This window comes from Chelonoidis abingdonii, chromosome 3 (genome assembly GCF_003597395.2).
Source record: "Chelonoidis abingdonii isolate Lonesome George chromosome 3, CheloAbing_2.0, whole genome shotgun sequence".
NCBI lineage: Eukaryota > Metazoa > Chordata > Testudines > Testudinidae > Chelonoidis > Chelonoidis abingdonii.
In genome coordinates this window covers 105195953-105219793 of record NC_133771.1, presented here as the reverse complement: position 1 = coordinate 105219793, position 23841 = coordinate 105195953, and the positions used below count along the sequence as shown (strand labels likewise).

The following is a 23841-nucleotide window of genomic DNA, read 5'->3' as shown; positions in this document are numbered from 1 at the left end:
GTTTCCCCAATACAGACCCCAAAGCAGCTCCATTAATTCTATTTGGTAAAACAAATGGAGCAATTCTGTCCCACCACACAACCCAGACCAGACCAGCCCAACCCAACCCAACCATCTATTCCTTTCCTCTCAGCACATGTACATAGGCTCCAGATCTCTCAACTGCTTTCTCTGCTCCTCTTCTCAGCTCACAATCCTGCTGCTTCTGACTTTTCTCAACCACACACACACACACTCACATACCTGTTTTTGCATGTATACTTATTCACTAGCACCTAGCCATGCATAGGGTGTCTGGAAAACAATTATTTTCGTTTTGTGACAACGTAAGAGGTTTTAAAATTTATTTTTATTGTGGCTTGGACCCTGGCCTCATTCAGTGCACAGGATGGACAGTAGTCAATGAAGGAGCAGCTATTCCATAATTTGTGTTTTTCCTCATTGTTCAATATGTGGCCCCAGGTGTTATTACTGCACACTATTCAAACCTTGCTTCGCATACAGAACTGTGAATTTCTTCATGGGCTTATCTGTGGTGCTCATCACTATAGTATCTGAGTGCTTTCCAAACATTAATTAATTCATTTATCTTCACAATACCCCTGAGAGGTAAGGGAACATTATTATCTCCATTATCAAACATTTTAATTTGAAAGCACAGCTATGCTGACTTCAGTTGCAATTGCAAGTTGTCAACCTCAGGGACTCAAATTGGACATCATAAAATAAAAACCAAACAGTGTCCATGTGTGAATAGTTTGGTATAACTGACTTGCCAAGCATCACATGGAAACTCTGTGGCATGTGCAAGGATGGAATCCAGTTCTCCCGGGCAGATTCAACTTCCTTAACCAAGAGACCATTCTTTTTCTTCCTGCTGCCCTCTGCCACATTTGCTATACACCATCCAAATTCTGTAGCAAATGAAGCAGGGTTCCTACAAGCAACACTATGTAGGCTTGATTCATCCCCATAACATGGTCCATCGTGTGCACTGGATGAGGCAGGGTCCTGTGGAAAAAATAATATGCTCCTGTAAGTAATATCATTGTGCATATACAGAAGAGGGACCAGTTAAGTTTTTACAGGCAACATTAAATCTGGCATGTCCTAACTTTTGAGTGCCCCCCTTTCAAGATATATAGATGCATACATATTTATGCATATCAATCTATAACATGCATAATGAGCCAAATTCCACTCTCAGATACTATGGCGATAATGAGAGAAAAAGGGACATTTCAGAAATGTGAGTTTTCCTGAGGCCAAGATTTCACTTAAGATTTTGATTTAGTTGCTGTTGACCAGGAGCCAGATTTTCAGAGATTTCAGTTCAGCCTCAAATTTTGCATTGAATATAATTTCTAAACACTTGCATGTGCACTTTTAAAACTCTCTCAGTTGCATATTCAGGTGAGAGATTCTCTCTGGAGACTGGAGCATGCAGTCATAGAAACCACATAAAACACATTTAGCCCCAGAAGCAGATCTACTAGTTAAAAAATTCTGCTTCAGACAAAATCCTTTGGTAACAGAGAGAACACTAGCATGTGTTGGGAAAGCAGTTTTCTCTTGATGTTTTCCTTACCACAGGCCAGCTGCTCCCCTGCAAGGTTCAGTGCACAGAGTAGCAAAAAACAAAAAATCTGCACAGAAAAGGCCTAAAACTCAAAGCAGGGCAACTAAGACTATGCTGCTCCCCTTGTCCCTGAGCCTATGGATGGCCTTTTTATATGAACACCACATGGTTGGGGCCCTGTCAATGTGAGAGGATGTCATCTTGAGGGAATGAGGCACAGCTAGCAAAGAATTCAGGGGTGAAGAGGTTAATGATGTGACATTATTGAAGCAGTTTCTGCAATTATATGATACATCTGCTACACTGAAGACTGATATTCTTTCTATTAAAAAATACACTAAAAACATTTTGAGTGGGCTTTTTAAACTGATAGATAAGACTATGCCATCGTACGATGAATTTTGCCGTTTAATGGTAATTTTCCAAAAAAACACAGTAGTTAAAGCTAGAATGGCTGGTTCGTTTAGATTTGTAGATTTCTTTTAGATTTTTTTCCCAAAAAATAGTAAAGACTAAAATATGGGGAGAGAGGAAAAGGAAGTACTTTTGATATAAACGTTAAGTGAAATTAATACTTGCTGTTCTGAAATCAGTAGAGTTACAGTAAAGATGAATTTGCTCATTATCTTTTAAGTATACTATTTGTTTTTTCTAGGTGTCTAGGCATGAGCAGTAAATTATGCTATTGTTAACGAAGGATCTGCTTTAAGTTCCTGAGCCTCAGCTGTTTACTAGTAAGGTCACTTGCTGGAAAAAGACTTAGATGACTTTTGACCCATAGAATTATCCAACCGCATCTACAATAAATCCTTTAACAAACAATTGTTATAGTTCCAAAACATATCTTTATGTAAAATATTGAATTTAATACCAGATCATCAGGGCCGGCACAAAACATTTTGTCACCTGAGGTGGGGAGCTCAAATGACACCTCCATGCCCCCTTGCTAGGGCCAAACCTTTGAAAGGTCCCAATTCTGCCTTCTTCCTGTTCTACTCCTCTCCTGGTACTGCTCTGCTACCTACCCCAATAAAGCAGAACTAACAACTTCAAATGCATTGTTCAAAAATTTTAAGTAACACTTAAGTTTCAAATGTCTGAACAGCAAATGTAACTTTTCTTGTCTGCGTAGTAAACCCTGGCATTTTTATCAGTTTGAATAATCAAAGTGATGCTTTCTGTGCCTTCATGGTTGCAAAGATTTGAACTGCTTCCTGAAGGTCCACAGTCTGGGCCAGCTCATGCTCTATAGAGATGTTGCAAGGCCGACCAGCCTCTCCTGTGTCATTGTGGAATGTAAAAATGTGTTTTTATTAACTTCAGCTTGGAGAAGCTGTGTTCTCCACTGGCAGCTGTTACAGGAAGTGTAGAAGTATGCACAGAGCAACAAAAGCATTTGAAAACAGGGTGGTCATCAATTTATGCACATATATTCCAGAACAGCCTTTGGAGTTGATCCTGCTGAAATGTCTTGAAAGGGCTTTCAGTTCATCACCTAAATCACTCGCATCAATATCGTGCATGTCATCATGTGTGAACACTGTCTCTAGTGCCCTGCATGCGTGGTATAGGTCTTCTTCAGGTATAGTAGGAGTTTTGGAATATCATACAACATCCCAAATATAACTGCTGTGTTCCTTCAGCTGCATGAAACGTTCTTCAATTGACGTATTGCACAATCTAAGCACCTGGTTAAGAATTCAACTTTGAATTGTTGTTTGGGGTCTCTTACGGATTATCCCGTGCCTCGTAATCAAAATGTCATCTTTCTTCAAACTCTTGTATTCTTGAATGGGGGAATAGTTCAGTGTGAAGTTCCTCTGCCAACTTCTGGCACTCTTCAGAACATTTTGAAATCCCTCATCTGACCGTTAAGACTGTAGGTATGATTTTGCTTTGCCCATTGTTCCCTTGCTCTAGATATATCAAATCTACACCTTGCTTACAACATTTATTTCAAATGGTATGTCATGCACAATACTAAGCCAATACAGAAATTTGAAGTTATATATGTTCTGGTGATTCCATTTCTCTCTGCCACGTTCCCATGAACAATTCCTGTCATAGCATTATCCTCCATAATGGCAACTATGGCACAATCTATCTTCCCAATTTGGTGTTTGATAGGCTTTATCACCGTCCACTCAACTTTTCCAATCGTATGGCACTCAGTGGTTTCAGTATCAGAAGAGGATGTTGCCAGATGTTGCTTCAAAATTGCCATCAATGAGTGATGCAGAGAAAAATATATTAAAAAATTCAGCAGCCTCACTAGAAGCTGATGCTGCATCACTGACCACCAAGTTCAATGAATGAGAACTGCCTGGGACAAAAAAAGCTTGAGGGTTTAACTCTTGGATCATTTCTGCCCTCCTCTGTTCTTTCCTCTCATGTTGGCACCATTATTGTAGCCCTGACCTCTCATGTCAGCTATCACAATTCCCGTATCTTCCAGCTTTTTAAGAAGCACATTTGTCATACCAGCTTCTGTAGTATCATCAATGTCATAAATTCTAGAAAATGCTCTCTGATAGTCACCAATGCAGGAACATTTTCACTAGATTCTGTTGTTACAAAATGCACCATTAAAGTCATTTGTTCCATATGACTTGATGTCAGGTGTGGCAGTCCGGAATAATAGATTAATATCTTGCTGACTTCAGTTCTCCACAATGTTCGTTTGACTTCTGTTGCTAAACTGTATGATCTCATTTTGAATTGTTTTTCCAAGGTAGTGTGTGTGTACATTGTTGGGGGTGACTCTTCTTAGATGCTCCTGGAGTACAGCATCCAACTCAGCCACCAGCTCCACAATTTAAGGAAGTTTCCATTGTTTGGACATATAGCTGATTGAAGTGCCACGCAGTGCTAGTTTTGGTAGCAAGCATTCTCACAATGCAATGAGCCTTTTCAGAACATTTTGCCAGTAAAGAGACTCTGATGCAATCTTCTCTTGATGCTGATCATCTATGGTGGCCTTTACACTTAGTCTCATCTCAAGCTCTTTCCACCGGAATGGCCTCTGTGATTTGCTGCCTTCTCGTGGAATGCCAGATTTCAGCCAGATTTTCCAGTCTCTCACTTTGTTACCATTTTGGAATGTCCTCAGGTCACAGGCTCAAGTGGGTTCACAGTCCTGGATATCTAGATTAAGGAACTAAACTCAGCAGTAGCTGTTTCTTGCCCTCCACCACACTCTTCTCTGGCTAACTTTCTTCAGGAATATACATAGTTACATCCTATTGAGATGGAGATATGGATGCTGGCAGTAGCGCCAGGTCACCTGCACTCTGACTAACTGAAGCTCAGGCATCTCCTCACCATTAACATCCTCATTGGGGCTGGAAGGCTCACCGTGAACATTTGTGTCTTGATCTTCAGGAGAGCTCCTTCCTGCTTAGATAGAAAAGCTTCCTTTGCTTTCTTTCTTTTTCTGAATGCTTCCCCAGAGGGACGTTTTCTTCTTTCACTCATGACTGCTGTTCTGTGCCAGCTGTAGTGGCTCTCAACACTCAATTGAAGGGGACAAATAAGCAGGCTGGTAGCAGGGCCTGAGTGAGGGAAGATATGGCTTAACTGGCTCCTACTACTTCAGTTGACTGCCTGTTCTTATCAAGTGGGTTCAGGGAAGCAGCAGGAAACAGGAAGCTCCCTGAGAAGCTGGTGTTAATCAGTCCAGGCTCCTGGGGGTGTTAGAGAGGTACATAAGAGGCTCCTCCTCCTCTCTCTCCCTGCAGCTCCTGCTGTTTTCTGTTATTCCCTCTCCCCCTTTTCTCCTGTCTGCCTGTTATGTCTCTTGTGCCCTCCAGTACTCCTCCATCTCTGTGCATCTAGAGCAAAGAGAAAACATATGCACCAGCAGCAGACACGATTTTCTACATTCTGGGTTTCTGGGTCCAAGTGCCCCCTCTACCCCCCACACCAGTCTGGCACCTGAGGCAGTGGCTCAGTTCACCTAATGGTAAGGCCAGCCTTGCAGATCATTCTATAATGAATTACAGCAAGTTGTTTTTATTTTGTATTTTCAACAGGATTACTTTACTGATGCAAACAGAGCATTGAAGAGAGATTCTCAACAGGATTACCATCTTGAGTATGCCATGGAAAATAGTACACATACAATATTGGCTTTTAGCAGAGAGCTGCACACTTGTGATACAAATGATAAGAGTATAACGGTAAGGTGTTCTGCTTTTATATAGACAGATACATATAGATCAAGTACATAAAAATGTACCATGACGTTGAAGCCAGTTATTAAAAACTCCTCAGATTAACAAAAGAAAAAATTACAGAAATTCAACTGCCAAATGTGTTTATCCAGCTATATGCACAAATTTTCCAAAAATTCTATTTTGGGGCTTAGATTAATCATGTACAATTTCAATATTTGGATGTATTTTAGTAGGCATGGGCAGTTAAATCAAATTCCAACTTCTTTCCCTCCCCTTCTAGCTGTTTCTCAGACCTTTCTCAAATTTCTTTCATACTGAGTCTTACATGCTTGACCTCAGTACAAAAAGATGAGTTTCTGGAAAATTTGTGTATATAGCAGGAAAAACATACTTTATATTTTAATTTCTGTATTTTCTCTTTTTTTAAGCAGAGCAGTTTTTAAAAATGTTTACTGTCTATGCAGTAAATAAAAGAACTTAACATGGTGGCTGTGACAGACTATTATTTCTTTTTATGCAGTTTTAAAATATATACTCACTGACAACAGCATTAAAGATGACTGAACAAGCAGAAAGACTTGCATCAAGTTATTCACTTTGATATGTTAATCTTCTAACTCTAGAAAGTTCACTGTGATAGGAAATGTTTTTTTTAATCAGTGTTGTAGAGTTTAAGGCCAGAAGGGACCATGGGATCATCTAGTCTGACCTTATATACCACATACTACTAAACACCATCCAATCATCCCCACACTGAGCCCAAAAACCAGAATTCGAACAAAGTATCGCAGCCTTCAGGACGTTAAACTATTGTGTGCCACAGGCAGATATCAGGAGGGACCGAGATGCATTATCTGGGTATAGTGAAAGAAGGACAGGATACACTTGATATGGATTTTAATCAGGCTTCAACTTTATTATATAGATGTCTGGGACTACCTGGCAGATAAAGTGTACAGTGCAGGCAAATCCATGTTTATTAAAATCATTACCTGTGGCTTCCACCAGCCCCCCTTCATTTTCCATCCAGGTCCCCCTAGCCAACCTATGGCTTAACCCTTACCATCCACCCCTAACAGGAGGGTTAAGATGGCTATGAGAAGGAGGGGAGGGGTTTGGCTCCCTGCTGTACCAATCATAGGAGTCCCCCAACCACCCTCCCACATTCTGTTCCTTTATTTAACACCTCCTTTTAAGTCCTTTACCAGGCCATTTATCTGCTTATTGGATGCTTTCCCTATGGATTACCTGCACTGGACATCTGCCCCACACTTACAAAATAAATTGTGACATATAGCCTACCCCCTTTTCTTCTTAGCAGAAAAGGTCATCCCTGACTCCCGCTGTGGGGAAGGCGAAAAAACCTGACTCCACCAAAGCTAATCTGGTGGTGCGGGAAAAATTCTTTCACAGTCCCCCTTAAAAAGGAGCAACTAGCACAATGCCCACGGCAGGTCCTAACCCACCTGATATTTGCCTCCACTGGGGAGGGAGGGTGGCTGGGTGCTGCCTGGCCTGCTGCATGGAACAAAGGGGTTTCCCTCACCCAGGGCTTGCACCTTTATGGCCTTCATACCTTACATTCCTGCAGGGTGAGTCAACACTGCAAAGCTGACCACCATTCACATTTTGCAACAGTTTCTGACCTCGCTCCCCCTCACCACCCTGGCCATAAAGCACAGCTGCCTTTTTTCGGCAATAGAGTGACCAGATAACAAGTGTAAAAATCAGCACGGGGGTGGGAGGTAATAGGAGCCTATATAAGAGAGAGACCCAAAAATCAGGACTGTCCCTATAAAATCAGGACATCTGGTCACCCTATTTGGCAAGCCCAACCGATGTTTGCCCCGCTTTAAGTGTGGTGCAGTCATAGAAGAAGCACTGGTAACCCCTTTAAAAAAAGACTTGTCTTATTTGCTTGTTTATTTGCTGTTTAGGGATCTATTCTGCTTCGTATGGCTGTGCATAAAACTGAGTAACATTTGTGGGAAAGACACACATACCTTGATGTCACACATTTCTCAGTGGCAGAATAAACCTCCAACCGAGACCAGCTGAGCCCTGCAAAGAGATTTCTGTAAAACATGGTTGGAGGATAGTCATTGTAGAAACATGAGGGTAGATTATAAAAACAAGGAAAGAGTGGCTCCAGCAGAGCAATGACAAGTTACTACAGCTTTGGATCTGCCTTGGGAATGTTGTGAACTGAACTGTGAGGAAGGACTTCTCCCTATACCTAATCAGAAAAGATTTTGTTTTCAAGGAGAGCACAGTAAGGGTGATATGGGCCTATCACCACAAAGACATGGGAGAAGCAGGTCAAAATTACCATGGATCAAATCGCGGCTCAAAGAGTCTACGTTTACTGAACCCTGAGAAAAAGAATGTTATATCTGCCTCTTTGGCATACTTTGACTTGACAAACCAAGACGTAAGTTACTTTGGGTTTTGTTTTTATTTGGAGATAGGGTAGAGGTGGGGGCGAGAGGTGGGGATTGAAGCAACATGAAAAAAGTTTGACTTTTACATTAGTGTATTCTTTCCCTTTTTATTAAGACAGGTACCTATACCGGACAAAGACACAACATATTGGTGCCAAATGTTTAAGATACCTATACATCATGAAAAGCATCATGTGATAAAGGTATGTGACTCAGTCTGAAGAGTCCAATTTATACCCTCATGTTTAGAGATGTCCAGAGGACAGCAGTTCTGTTTCACAGCAACTTCAAGGTTTTCAGATTTGTTTTTGTTCTGCACTGGGACAAAAAACAAACAAATGATCTTTCAAATGTTTTTGTGAAAAGAGGAGTGGGCTGGGGGAGGAGGGATAGCTCAGTGGTTTGAGCATTGGGCTGCTAAACCCGAAGGGGGGGCCATTTAGGGAGCTGGAGTAAAAATCTGTCTGGGGATTGGTCCTGCTTTGAGTAGGGGGTTGGACTAGATGACTTCCTGAGATCTCTTCCAACCCTGATAGTCTATGATTTTATGACCCTAAGGGTATAGGAGTGTGTGTCTGAGAGAGAGAAAATGGGTAAACTGATTTGGGTTAAAAAAAAAAGCAAGCTACAGGCTTTTTTACAAAGCTCAGAGCGAATTCAAACTGGTTACAAAACTGCAACCAGTTAGCATTATTTCTTATTATATATTTTTTTAGCCTCTGTAACTTCTGGTTCAGGCTGGACCCAGCAGCACAAAAACACTGTGAAAAAGATGGTGCTTACATTCTTCCTCACAAAATCAAAAATGCAATGTATCTTAGATTTCACAAAAGCACTCATTCTCACAAGAATTCTGTCCCGCTTTAGCAGACCAAAGTGAAGTAGATAGTTCAAATAAATATTCATACATTTGGGTGCTTATCTGAATCAACAAACATTTTTAGATTCAATCCATATTAATTTAAGGAATGTACAATATTTTTGATTATATATTACCAGTGTGAATAGATGTTAAAAGAACAAAGTAAGAATTATTTGAGATAAATTTTAGTCTTGGGGAAACAAAATTAGATGGTGCTAGTTCAAAGGAGCATGATCCTGCAGTTAGCAGTCCTTGACTTGAGTGGTACTATACAATTATTATGTATGAATAAGGGTTGCAGGATCAGGCTCAAGGTTTTAATTTTTCCTAAAATCCATTGATGTTTCAAGTAAAAACATTAAGATGTTACTACTATTGTTGGGCTTCTCTGTTATGTTCATGCATCTCCAGTAACTTCGATGAGATTGTAAGGGTCTAAAAACAAAAGGTCTGTCTACAGTGCAAAAAACACCCCCAGCAGAGAATCTCAGAGCCCAGGTCAGTTGACTCAGGCTCTGGGGCTTGTGCTACTGGGCTAAAAATAACAGTGTAGACATTCCTGCTTTGGCTGGAGCCCAGGCTCTGAAACCCAGCGACAAGAGTGGATCTGAGCGTAGGCTCCAGCCCAAGGCAGAATGTCTACACTTCTATTTTTAGCTTGGTAACACAATCCCAAGTAAGTTGACCTGGGTTCAGAGACTTACTGCTGTGGGGTTTTTTTACAGTGTAGACATACCCTAGGAGAACTTGATCCATTATCTCTAATGTGTGTTTGAGACATGGTTATTCTTGTACTGTGGGTATAATCAATTTTCCAGTGTTGTATTACCGGATACATTGTTAGGTCCAAATGATGCCCCTGTTACTTGCATGTAAACGCCATTGGAGTCAGTGGTAACCAGTCATACAAGGGTATATGTAAAACAGAATTTGGCCTACAACAGGGGTTGGCAACCTTTCAGAAGTGGTGTGCCGAGTCTTCATTTATTCACTCTGATTTAAGGTTTCGCGTGCCGGAAATACATTTTAACATTTTTAGAAGGTCTCTTTCTCTTAAGTCTATAATATATAACTAAACTATTGTTGTGTGTAAAGTAAATAAGATTTTTAAAATGTTTAAGAAGCTTCATTTAAAATTAAATTAAAACGCAGAGCCCCCCAGACCAGTGGCCAGGACCCAAGCAGTGTGAGTGTCACTGAAAATCAGGTCGCATGCCACCTTCGGTGCTCATGTCATAGGTTACCTACCCCTGGCCTACAATATTAATGTGTGAAAACCCCTTGATATCTGTTTTCAAAAGATGTAGGCTCAGAATATTAAGCACCTATGCTTGTCTTTCAATGGTGATCTTAATAGCAACTGTACACATGTATGCTTCCCTGAAAAGACTTGGTATAATTTGCCTTAAGATGCTTTGTATGACAGCTACTATAGGTGCACCAAAAGAATGTAATATGTGGCCAGATGAAGTTTGAGAACTTAAGCTGAAATTTACTTATTGATTTTTTTGTTTTTCACAGAAGTGTGATATTTCATGTTCTTTACTTATGCTGTGATTTATAATGAATATTAGAATCTTATAAACTTTGAAAGTCTCCTGTTTGATATTTTATTATAAATAGCTGACAATTTTAATATTATTTTCAATGTTTTTCTGACTTGCGGAAGAAAGCAATGTTGTAATTTAAATTGTGTAGTACTCACTGACAGCTAAACTGATTACCGAGAGAAGAAGAGAAAAGGAATTGTGAAAACTCTGTTTTAGCATTTCTTTCTAAAGGGTAGAACTTGAGTTTTCAGATATGTCACACAGCTATATAGCTAATCTATGCAGGCTTGTTATGGATTTATACACATGTATTCTTGCGAACACCATTGTACATTTCCAAATGCTTATTGATTACACAAAGGAATGGGATTATGGATCTCCAAAAAGGACATGGGCTATGCAAACAAAGATAGAAATGGACAAAGGAGAAGCCAAATGCATTATCTGCTTTCAACAAACTGATTGGGCTATTTGGATACATAAGTAGATGTTGATTCATGGTTTCTTCTGTTGTATACATTCAACACAAACAAGGCATCCCACTTTTAGAGAGAGAAAAAGCAGTGATTTAGACAAAATGGCCAAAATTTGTCCCTGGTATAATTCTAATGCATCCGTAAGGATTCAGCTATACTGAATTTGGCCCATTTCTACTCTTGTGTAGGCCTTGATGCAGCAAAACATTTAAGTCATGTGCATAACTTTAAATACATAAGCAGTCTCATCAACTTCAGTAGGACTAAACAATTAGTTATGCACAAATGCTTAAATACTGTACCGGTTTAAGCCCTTAAGCTAGTCCAATTCCAAATGAAGTAGAATTTGGTTCATATAGCACACTTTTTCTCTCTCTCTCTTTCATTTCGTTGTGTTAATTATTATTACCCTCTGACTAATTTATTTTCAAATATATTCTTTTTCATTGTAAAGTACAATATTTTCTCTAGATGAGACCTTAGGGAAATAGAGATAAAAATAAAGCTAGGCAGTGAAGAATGTTAAGATTCTCTGATTGTAGACTGAAGGAGGTAAAGAAGTGGAAGTGATTATTGGAAAAAAAACAAACTGTGAAATCTGGGGTGTGGTTCTAGTCACCCACATTAGGAGACATCAGCCTCCTGTTCCCACACACAGAGCTGTCCAACTCTGCTGGTGGGGAGCAGGCTTCACCTTTCTAAAAGATGCAGTGTTCATTCTCCCTGCATGTCCAGGAGAGAAGCTATGCTGTTCAGGAGTTCCTTCCAGGCAGTGCAGCTCTGCTTTACCCCACTGTGGGCCTGAAAGACACAATCTACCCCTAACTACTTTTAGGAAATATGTTCTTGTCTGGGTGAAGAACCTGCCAAATTGAATGGTGGTAGTTGTTAGTTCAAAGGCATTTAAGACTGCATTAGGTGCTGTTTTGGAGACTTGCGTGTTAAGGAAGTTAGGGCCCAATCCTACAAACCTCTATGCATCCAAGTAATCCATTGAAACCAGTGGGACTGTTTACCTGGGTAAAGTTTATTTTGCAGGACTGGGACATTATTCCTACCACAAGGTGGGGTAATGAAATGACGTATGTCAGTGAACTAACAGTTCTTTCTATTCGTTCAGGATTTCACACACAATGTATTATAATCAGTGTAAAGTGCCACCTGCACTGTTTTCATCATCTGGTACCTTACCATTTGTAGGAAAAAAAACCCATAACATTCACTTTGTTTTTCATGGGCCAGATCCTCACCTGGTGTAAATCAGCATTTCTCCACTGCCTCTATATCCTTGAACAAGATGCACCAAGTAACAGGAAAATGACATGAGAGACAAGGTTGCTGAGGTAATATCTTTTATTGGACCATCTTCTGTTGGTGAGAAAGACAAGCTTTCGAGCTACACAGAACATTTCTTCAGGTCTGGGAAAGGTACTCAGTGTCACAGCTAAATGCAAGGTGGAACAGATTTAGCATAAGTAGCTAGCACATATCTTAAGGGACCATTCAAGGTAGAGTGACCTGTTAACACCTCTGCAGTCATAGGACAAAAAGAGGGAGTTAGTGGGTTACAGATTGTTGTAATAAGCCATAAATCCAATTTCAGTCCTTGATTTTTAGTGTCTAGCGGACTTATAAATTTAAGCTCCTGGTAATTGACATAGCTACAACTACACAGCATACAACAGGTAAATTATGCAACAGATAAGACTACTTCTGTATTCAATCCAGAGCTACAATGAGGACAGGAGCAAGTTACTATGCCTTGCACCATATCCACTAACAGAGAACACAGCATAAGTACAATAATGGGACACTGAATCTGGGTTTGATTTCTCATTTTAATTGTCCTTTATTTTATGTTTCTTAGAACTTTAAGTTCCTTGGGATAGGGACAGTGTCTGCCTATATATTTGTGCAGGCTCTGCTAAACCCTCCTGTTTGAGGGCTGTAGGAGCTACTGCAATACAAATAATTTATTATTATAATAATATTATCACCTTACCTGTCATAAATACAAAGTATACTTTCAACAACATAGAGAAGAAACTATTTTGAATTAGAGTCAGTACCAGGCACTGAACTGTTTTTGTATACAGCTTCAAACAGTAGAACAGTATCTCCTCCTCATTTCACTAAAGTTCTAAGGGTTTGTTCAGCCTTCATCTACACCCTCTCAATCTCATTATGAACTTTCTCTCTGCAGCACCAAATACCAGCACGAGTGTGCGACAGGCCAATTTTAAAAATAGCAATAGGTAGAACTGAAGAAGGGGGCATGTTGGGAATAGAGTATGTCAGGCATCATCTAATCCACATGCTGGACCTGCAAGATGGCTGTACAGTAGCTCTGAAACCCCAAGATGAAACTGGCTTTGTATGTTGGAGCAGTGTACATCACCTCCTGTGTGCAAAAACCTCCCACAGCTAGATGTGCGTTTGCTTGTCTTGCTGCTTGCAGCTCCAGGATGTGGCATATGCTTGGGGCTTGCTACCATGCAGTACGTTTTTATTTTTCCTATATATAGAAGTTAGTCCTGAGTTTTCTCAAATGTAGGGGCTCAGGCTCTGTGTTGTATTTGTTACTCAAGACTTCCTAAAATATAAGTTTAAGTCTATTGATTATTCAGATTCTTGCACTGCTCTATACAATTATTAACTAGCCATTCTTGAAAATGAAAGTTTGTCTCACTACTTTTTCTAAATGTGATTTTATTGAAATGAGTATACAAAATGTATCATATAGAATATCAGGATTGGAAGGAACCTCAGGAGGTTATCTAGTCCAACTCCCTGCTCAAAGAAGGAGCAATCCCCAGACAGATTTTTGCCTCATTCCTAAATGGTCCCCTCAAGGACTGAACTCAAAACCCTGGGTTTAGCAGGCTAATGAGCTCTCCTTCCCCCCATATGTATAAGGCAAAGTCCTCTGTACCGTGTAGGGTCTCACAGGGAATGAGTGGAGGGTTTGCTGGCAGGGTAGTCATAGAGGGGTGCCCATGCATTCCTAACCCCCACAGAAAGATCTCTGCACTGGTCTTGCATAAGCCACATTGAGCGTGGATTTTGTGTGCATGGATAATTGGCATAGAGAGGCCACTGATGCTATGCCAACCCTTAAGTTGGGACAGGAGCTATGTCAGTAAGAGAGAGACAGAAGCTCCACCCCCACTTGCTCTGTATGCCACCTGCCTGGAGCCTGAATACTCAGGTTTTCTGCAGGTAATGAAAGGATTAGTTTAGGTTATGCTATTTTATCTTGTCAAGGATTACGTTTTTAAAAAAATATTTTTATTATTTCTCATTTTATTTAAGAGTTCTCCCCTGGAGGCACATTAAAACTTCTGAAATCCGTTTAAGTACCATCATGTACTCTGATTTCCATTGCTTTTCTACATCGTGTGACAACATATCTCTTTTGTCACGTCAGATCTCAGCATTTTTCCCTGTGGTGTTGAGGAGGCCTGGGGTAAAACAGGCTGACACTGGAGGTTTAATACTTCACATCTGTTTATTTACAATATTAATGGGGTTGGCCCCAAAGCATCTTTAAACAAAAACAAAAAAAATTACATTTCCTAACATCAGCTGGAGTACTGCCTCTTTTAATGTCACTACCAATTGCCAGCCACCCTTTCTAACCCTCTCTGGGTCCAGCTATGTTGAGAACCAAGTCCCCCCCAAACAAAAATATTTCCACTTATAGGGAAAAACAGCTCTTCACCTGCGAGAAACCTTTCCCCCTCACTGCACGCAACCCTTCTGCAGCTTGTTTCTTATCCATCCTCTCTTATCCCTCTCACTGGAAGAGATTTTTAAAGGTTACTGGCTGCCCTTCATTAAACTCAGATGGCAATAATTAACTTGAGGGTAACCTCTTTCAGTTCATAGGAAAAAGTGCTTTAATCATTTTAAGACTAATATACCTACCTTCAACCACCCTTCCAGAGCTGCCAGGTCTGACTTTGTCACAATATATAAAATGGCACCAGATCACTTTCACTATTAATGCTTCACTTATCTATTAATTTGTTTTGTCTTATTTTTCAGTGTCTGGTGACATTATTTCTTCATTTTTTCTGAGCTTGCACTATACAGATGTTTGCCATACAGATGTCATGAAAATGACAGTTTCAAATTCGTTAGAAACACTTCACAGAAACTATATTTTTGGAGCTTGTTTTAGTCCTTTTATCTCTTTCTGTTCATGATTCTTCAGTAACTTTTTAGCTTAGGCCTCAGTGCTTTCTTTCTCCCTAAGACTTATTTTAATTGGATTACTTACTAACTTAACTGCATCAGCCAAAATTATATTATTTATTACTTTGGCCCTGTGCTTCTTAGGTATATATGCTGACTTCAGATCTCCCAAATGCATCACTATATTTCCCACTGCAATTAAAAATTTAAATACAGTTTACCTGCTTTATTCGCATGTTCTCCCACCACACCTGGCACACCTCTGTTTCCCTTCACATACTTGAGTGGTGTGTACACACTTCTGAGAATTTATAACGTCTATTGATGAAAGAATGTATGTTTTAGAAGCCAGGAACTCCATAATCACTTTGCTTGAAGGTTTTTCAGCACTAAGTGTAACATGACCATACTAGTTTCAACACCCAATCCATTTTTCCTTCTTATTCTCTTAACCTCTTTAAAGTATCTTTTTAAAAAAAAAAAAATTGTGGAACGAATCTTGCAATCCCTAGTAATAGTCATCTCTACATGAATAGTAGTAATAGGCAGAAAAAAGTTGAGACCGAATATTGGTATTAAGGATATGTTCCATGGTTTGCAGTGTTGTAGTCATGTTGGTACCTGGATATTAGAGAGACAAGGTGGGTGAGGTAATATCTTTTACTGGACCAACTTCAGTTGGTAAAAGAGACAAGCTTTCAAGCTTACAAAGTTGGTCCAATAAAAGATATTACTACTTCCACCTTGTCTCTCTAGTATTAAGGATAGTCAAAGCAGGTTGTATAAAATAAGAACAAACTTACCCAGAATTTGGTACCTTCACCCAGAACTTTGAACTAGCCTTGCTGAAGATACAAAGAAATCAGCCATTGTGTTTCTTTGCTGGCCCCCTGCCCCCGCCATTATTTTTAATTTTCATGCTGCTTGCAGGTTCTGGGACCAGAAGCAGAATAGCCAAAATACTGGAAGAAAGGTTTCACTATTTCCATGACCAAATGGAACCAGAAAGTACTGCAAATCCTATCAAACAGCCTGTCTTTATGAGTTTTGCAGCACAATTTTGCAGACTCTGCAGAGGTTCAGAGAGTATCTATGATGTTTGGATACGTACTCAAACCATCCCTTTCATGTATCTCCATTCATTGTGCAGTATCACTTGTGAGAATGGAGCAAACATGTTGACCAGTGATGGAATGGGAGAATATACAATGTTTAGGGTTTATATGGGTGGACACAAGACACAGTCAAAAATACATCTGGTTGGTCAAATATCAAGTACTGTGTATATTGATAAATATATACTTGATATGTGTATAATATAAATCTCTGAGTGTCTCATGTACAATAAAACAAATAGCATTTTGATACAAACTTTCTTCATCATTATTAATATGTTGGGTGACAAAGAAGGTAGTGATAAAGTATTTTTAACTCAAATTTATTAGGGAAGTAAATCACTTTGAGTCCCATTGATTTATCCTACTTCAAAAGAAAAAAGAACTTTTAAGTCTACTTTGAGGAGTTTTGGAATTTTTTGCATAGGCAATTATTTTTGCTTTTAATCGTCAAAAGATGAGTGAGAGAATAATCAAATCAGGCCATATATTTTACCAGGAAAAGCCTAGGTATCAAACATTGAAAAATGTTGAAATACACTTGTGCATAACGTATTTTTCCACTTGCGCATAACCATTTTTCCAATACTGGTCTTGCAAGAAGGGAGTGCCTTTTAAACTAAGATTTATCTGCATTGGAGCAGGCTAGCAGCTGCTGGTTAAACTTCATTTTCAGATTCATAGTAATCTCTTATTAGAAAGCAGAATCCCTCAAAAATCTTGTTGCCAAGGGAGACTCAGCTTTTGGACATGGAAATGCTTTAGTAATACCAAAGACTGAAAAACACAAAGGGACTCCAGTTTAAGAGACTGATTGATTAAAAGTCAGAGAGGTGGCTTGTAGCCTTTGGTACCTAAATGGGGGCACTGATTTTTATGTTCAATGATACCAGACAGTAACTTCTTGTTGTTCACAGGCCTGAACTTTTACGTTTTGCTTAATGTCATAACTCTGGAAAATTGCATCAGACAGTCTGAAACAAAAAAAGTTCTGTATTTTACATGTACATTGCATGTGCGGAACAATTTCAACCCTATAAAATTAGATTGTCTGCAATGTGTTCATCGTGTGCCACAAAGCTTGCAAGCTATCTGGCCTTTGATCTGGTGGGCTCTCGCTTCACTGCAAGCCTGAACAGGCACATTAGATTATGCAATGTCAAAAATCACTCCACTGAACTGGCAGGAGTGTGACAAGTTGGTCACAGAAACCCCTTTGGGACTGCCACCCACCTGATGTGCTGGAACTACATCTGAGCCCATTTTCCCTGCTAGCTTGGATCTCCAGTACCTTGCCTTGTTTGAGCCAGACATGCTTGCCTGCTGCCAACACAGATCCAAGTCTGAACCACATCTCCCACAAGCTGCAGGCTTAACTGAAAATAGCTTAAGAAGTGCTCCTGTCCCCAGCACTCAGATACGCAGGTCTCAATGGGGTCCAAATCCCAAATAAATCCATTTTACCCTCATAAATTGTTTACCATCTATAACACTGATAGAGCGATGCACAGCTGTTCTCCCCCAACTCCCAGGTATTAATACTTACTCTAGGTTAATTAATAAGTAAAAAGTGATTTTATTAAATACAAAAAGTAGAATTTAAGTAGTTCCATGTAATAAGAGACAGAACAAAGTAAATTATCAAGCAAAATAAAACAAAAGCATGCAAGTCTAAGCCTAAAACATTAGGAAGCTAAATGCAGGTAAATCTCACCCTCAGAGATGTTCCAATAAGCTTCTTTGACAGACTAGCCTCCTTCTTGTCTGGGTCCAGCAATCACTCACAGCCCTGTAGTTACTGTCCTTTGTTGCAGTTTCTTTCAGCCATCCTTTTGGGGTGGAGAGGCTATCTCTTGAACTTGCTGAAGACAAAATGGAGGGGTTTTCCCAGGGTCATGTATAGTCTCTCTCTTGTGGATAGAAACCCCCTCTCTTCCCATGTGTAGAATCCAGCTACAAAATGGAGTTTTGGAGTCACATGGGCAAGTCACATGTCCATGACTCAGTTTTCTACAGGATGTTCCCAGAAAAGCTCAGATATGGATTGGCATCTATCAAGGTCCATTGTTGGCTTAAGTGTTTCTTGATCGGGCACTTACTGAGAATAGTCATTTCTCAAGAAGCTGACCGAATGCTTCACTGAGACTACTTAAAATCAAACAAGTACATAGCCAATAGTCATAACTTCAAATACAAAAATGATATATGCATACATATAGGATGAATATGTTCGGCAGATCATAACCTTTGCAGAGATGTTACATGGCATATCTAGCATAAAACATATTCTAGTTATGTCATATTTACACTCATAAACATATTTCTATAAAGCATTATGGTGTGTAACATCACAAGGAGATTCAAACTTTTCAAAAAAAAAACCCCTTAAATGTACACCTTGCACATTTCAAGCACTGTCCCTTCATGATGTAGGTGTTTGTGTGCCTCACACTTGTGAGCAAAAATGGGAGCATCTGTAGCTACATCAGAGTTGGTTGTGTGGCCAAACTCCACACTTCTCAGTGGAGTGTAATCCTCTCCTGAAGTTTTTTCTGTATCCCTTTCTAATAAGAAATATGTAAAGGGTGCAGCTCCTTCTGTGTAGCCCCATATTATGCTGATATCCCATTGGAGATATACCTATTTCCTAAAACAGAGCTTCAAGTCCAGCCCCCTGCCTTCACTAGCAAGACCAAGTACTGATTTTTGCTCTAGATCCCTAAGTGGCCCCAGCAAGGATTGAACTCTTAACCCTGGGTTTAGCAGGCCAATGCTCAAACCACTGAGCTATCCATTCCATTGTGGCTAGCTGTTCAACATGAACATCTGTATTCACATGCTCCTATCACCTTGATCTTCTTTTCTAACTAATGATCACCCAAACTCTGTACTGATGCACTCACAATGTCATCATGCAGTAGGCAGTTACATACTCTATACAGGCCTTCCGGTTTACATGGATAACAACTTCTTATTAAGGGAATGACCAGTATCATAACTTAAACTTTTTCTTAAAATCCAACATAGTGAACGGACACAAGTGTGGGCCAGATTCTGATAACCTTGCATTGGATAGCTCCTTGCTTCATAAGTAGTCCCATTGACTTCAGTGGTATAAAGTACTATTCAGCATCAGTGGAAACATAAGGGTCAGCTTCAGATAATACTGCTCTTTCAAAGAAATTCATGCTATTTAAACTTGTTATTATCATTCATATCTTTTCCAGCACCCAAAAAAGTGGTAGGTACCTCATAAAACAAAGAGAAAGACACAGCCCATGCCCAAATATCTTAAAATCTAAAATTAGTCATAGAATCATATGAATGATAATGTTTCAGTACTGTTTTTTTTGGATCTGAAACATAAGAAGTTAAATATTACTTTATTGCTTCATTATTTTCACAGAGTAGTAATGGTGTGATTACTTCAGATTAATTTTCTGTGGTGTGTGTGAGCTGCACTGAGAGCTGAGATTCTGTGGTCGTACTGTGTGTATCACAGCTACCATGCCAATATGCCTCATGCTTAAGAGAGAAGTGACAGGACTGCAGTGTAAGATAACTGAATGAGACATGTATTTTCTTGACCCAAACATTTTATCAGTTTACTCCTCAGGGTTGCATTTTTTACTCGGTTAGTGCAATCTGTTATTTTAACAGGCTGAGGACATACCTGAGGGGGAAACAAGTCTTTGTGAATGCTCATTGTGATGTATGTTTCTTTTGGATTAAGGTGACTTTTAAGTTCTGGAACTCTTTCTAGGTAGTAAGTTCAAACTGGTTAGTTGGAAATAAAAGGAGGAATTTAGGGGTGGACTGGGTGACGGTTGTAATTGTTGTCCACCTATGCTCATTTTGAAATTTTTGCTGTTACTATTTTGTTTTTCTTCTTACCCTATTAAAGTCATTTAGTTTATGGTTGCATGGCTGCTTATTGGGTATATGGAGGCATAACAGTTATCATTAGGATTTTGTACTTTAATTATGATGATTTGGGGGGGATTGCATGAATTTAGAATCATTAAATTTAATTATGATAACCTTTGAGGAAATGGGGGGAAAACAGCATGAATTTAGAAATGCAAGAAACAGAGCAGCGTTTAGATGCAACTGCGTATTTATTCCAGTGAAAATACTACAGTTTCAAGCTACATTACAGTAATCAAGTCTTAATGAGGTGTAATAGTGAAATTTAAATAAGAGTCTCTTATTACATTAAGCAGCATGGTCAATCAGCAAACAAATGTCCCTTTTTTTAACCATAAACAGGAAATGTCAATGCTCTGAATAACATTTTCCATTCAGATGGTAAGGACATTGTTCCCCACATTGATGACAGAATTTGTGTTCAGTAACCTTGCTAGATTGGTTTAAATTAGCTTCAGAAGCAGTTAAACCCAGACTCCAACAACACAGTTTATAAAATAAATAAACAATACAACACTGTTATTTCAATTCAAGATTATGTTCTTCATTTGAAACTGTCACAGAATACATTCCGCATTCACTAAGAAGGAATCATCCAAGTTTAAATGTCTGGAGTTGTCTGGAGCTCCCGGGGTTGGTATAGAAAGTTTCCCATCCTTCAAGGGAAATTTACCTAATCTAATAATTTGGCTCTTTCTCCTGTAGCCTGGGCCGTTTCCTATTTAAATGATCTTTGAATTAATTTGTTGTAAGAAGCAATTTGTTTCAGTAACAACAAAACATAATTGATGTTTTCCTCACATCCAGGGTATCGCTAATGTAAGAAAATATTTTAGAGGGAACTTTATTTTAATCTGAAAAAAGTATCAAGATACATAGCGGTGCTCAGCGTCATATATAAATAGGTCTGAATGGAACTACAACAGCGACTTTGTTATGCTCAGCACAGTAAACTCCAAAAATCGCACACTTTTTAAAGATGCATGTATATTTGGTACAGCATGAATTCTGGAACTCTTTCTGGAGGGCAGAGTTCAAAACTGATTAGTGAGAAATAAGGATTGAATTTAATGTGGACTGCATGACAGTGTCACCAAAACATATGCACATGCTTAACTTTACACACAGTGATTAATCCACTGAACTACTCACAGTGTGTAAAATTAAGCATGTGCTGTAAGTTTATGCACAATTCGGACCTATGTAAAAATTCAGTATTTGAAGCATGTGTTTCAGCATACCATATGGGAGATGGACACATGCCCTGGCTATTCTGTGAGTTTAATTTCACAGCTTCTGACAAATGCTCTCCACAGGGTGGCGGTATTTGCAGGGCTACAATGGGAACAGGAGTGTGGTCCCCAAACTCCTTGGATTCCTATGAAAATAGATTTCAGGGGTGAAATCCTGGCCCCATTGAAATCAATGACAAAACTCCCAGTGACTTCAGTAGAGTCAGGATTCCATCCCAGCTCTGCGGGTCCAGCTATATAGGGCTTCTGCTCAGTTGACTTGCCCTGGCTTGCGTGGTGCTTTACATATGTGTATAAGGAGTGGAGCTGATCAGAAAATGAGGACGGGGGTGTTGTGCAGAAAAAATTATACCAAAATGACAAAATAAATTTCATCAAATTTTCAGCCGAAAATGTTGACTTTTTGTCAAAACCCTCCTAAAACATTTCAGTTTACAGATGAAGACTTTCAGTTTTTAATTTTCTGAAGAAAAAATCTAGAACTTTTAAGTGAAGCAGATACTTTCCATCAAAATTATTGTTTAGTTAAAGCCCAATTTTTGCTTGAAAAAAGTTTCAACAAAAATATATTCAGTCAACTCTAATGAGAAAACATGGACCTTACCTTGAGGAGCTTATCATCTAAATTGGACAGGCAGATCAACAGATAATGGAAAAAAATATTGTTGATATATGGGAAGGTAAAAGTAAACAAGAAGGTAATACTACATGTCAAAAGCAAGAGGAGAGCAAAACATCTGTATATCTGTCATTGAAACTATCTGGTGAAAATTAGCCAGAGATCATTTTCAAAAAGCATTAATAGGTTTGGTGAACCTAATTAAATAAAATAACTATCCTAACCCATCCTGAAAACCAACAGTCAGTACACAAAATCTCATGTCACTTTTTCTAATCAATTTTTTCAGACCATAGATTAGTATTCTGGACCGCTGAGCTGAGTACTACGGGCAGCTGATGGTACCACATTCAAATTACTGTACCTATCCACTGCATAGCTTTTGAGTAAGGCCATAGCTTTGCTAAGTGGCATTTACCATGGAGAGTACATCCTGCTATAGTGACTTGCTAACAGTGGAGCACTCACAGGAGGTTCTGGGTACTACATGGTTTAATGAGATGTGGGTGACTTAAATAGTTATGTACTCCATGGAGTAATGGGTCTCTTGTCAGTCTTGATGCTGTGGAGGGACAGTTACTCCAGGAAAGGACCTGGATTCATTTTTCTGCATTGAAGCACTGCTGTACACATTTGCAATATGGTGCCTGGTTCATAAGACACAGTACACACCTACTCTGTGCAAGTGTGGCAGGTTGCTGGTTGAGAAGCCCTTCATCAGCTCCTGCCACTCCAGCCCCAATTAAGGGGAATAGATTGGGGCTGGGTGAATAGCCCTGTGCCTGCTGAGTAACTGGCCACACCTGCCAGTTTTATTAGCCCAGAGCTATAAAGGTTGGGAGGAAGCCAGAGAAAGATCAGGCATAGAAGGAGGTGGGTGTTACCTAGTTTGTTGCTGGCCAAGCCTGTTGTAAACAAAGTAGTTGTGAAGCCTCTATACAGTTGTGAACTGGTGGTGGGAAACTTTTAGAGACTAGAGAGCATGGGTGTTGCACCAGACTGAAGTGTCCCTGGCTCACTGAGGAGGGAGGTGCAAGGGTTGATTACCCAGGGGTGCAGTGTGCACCTTGTTACAGCAAGAAAAGCCCCTTTTTGCAGCCTGAGTTGTGAAGATCACTTGCTTCACTGCAGGGCGTGTGGAGGTGCTTTTGTATCTGGCTAATGAATGTGGTGTCCCATGCAAGCCTGATACTTTAGCAACCCTACTACTACATTTTAGGAATTTCTCATCTGTAAACAGGTACAGATTTGGGCCAGAAGTGACTACAGAAATATGCAGTAATCACAACTGCATTTTATTTGAAGGATTTAAAACATAAAAATTAAATGGAAACCAGCTTTTGAATCTGAATAAAAGGAATAGACTAGCTTTACTTTTTGTTGATGTTGTTTTCATTTTAATGGAACAAAAACCACTGGAACAAAAACTGATTGGTATTTCTTTACACAACAAAGAAATCCAAAAATTGTTTTGCTAAATTTGGTTGACCAGATTTGCTAGTGAGATATTTCTGAGGTGGAGGATGGGATACAGTTTGCTGGCTTGGATCATTTGGAGAAACAGCCATTAATAACAAGCTACAGCTGTAACTTCAAGGAAGCAAAGCAAACAAAAAGAGACAGAAAATAGTTATAAACGAGAGTAAG

At 39.5% G+C, this 23841-nt stretch overlaps 1 protein-coding gene across 1 annotated transcript in view; it reads left to right on the top strand.

Moving 5' to 3' along the window:
* The window catches only part of MOXD1 (monooxygenase DBH like 1), a 95364-nt gene that overhangs the window by 22835 nt on the left and 48688 nt on the right, over window positions 1-23841 (top strand). The window contains exons 2-4 of the mRNA XM_032791597.2: window positions 5611-5757; window positions 8018-8185; window positions 8315-8398. Of these exons, the coding sequence (XP_032647488.1) occupies window positions 5611-5757; window positions 8018-8185; window positions 8315-8398 (399 nt within the window). The remainder of the gene's footprint in view (window positions 1-5610; window positions 5758-8017; window positions 8186-8314; window positions 8399-23841) is intronic.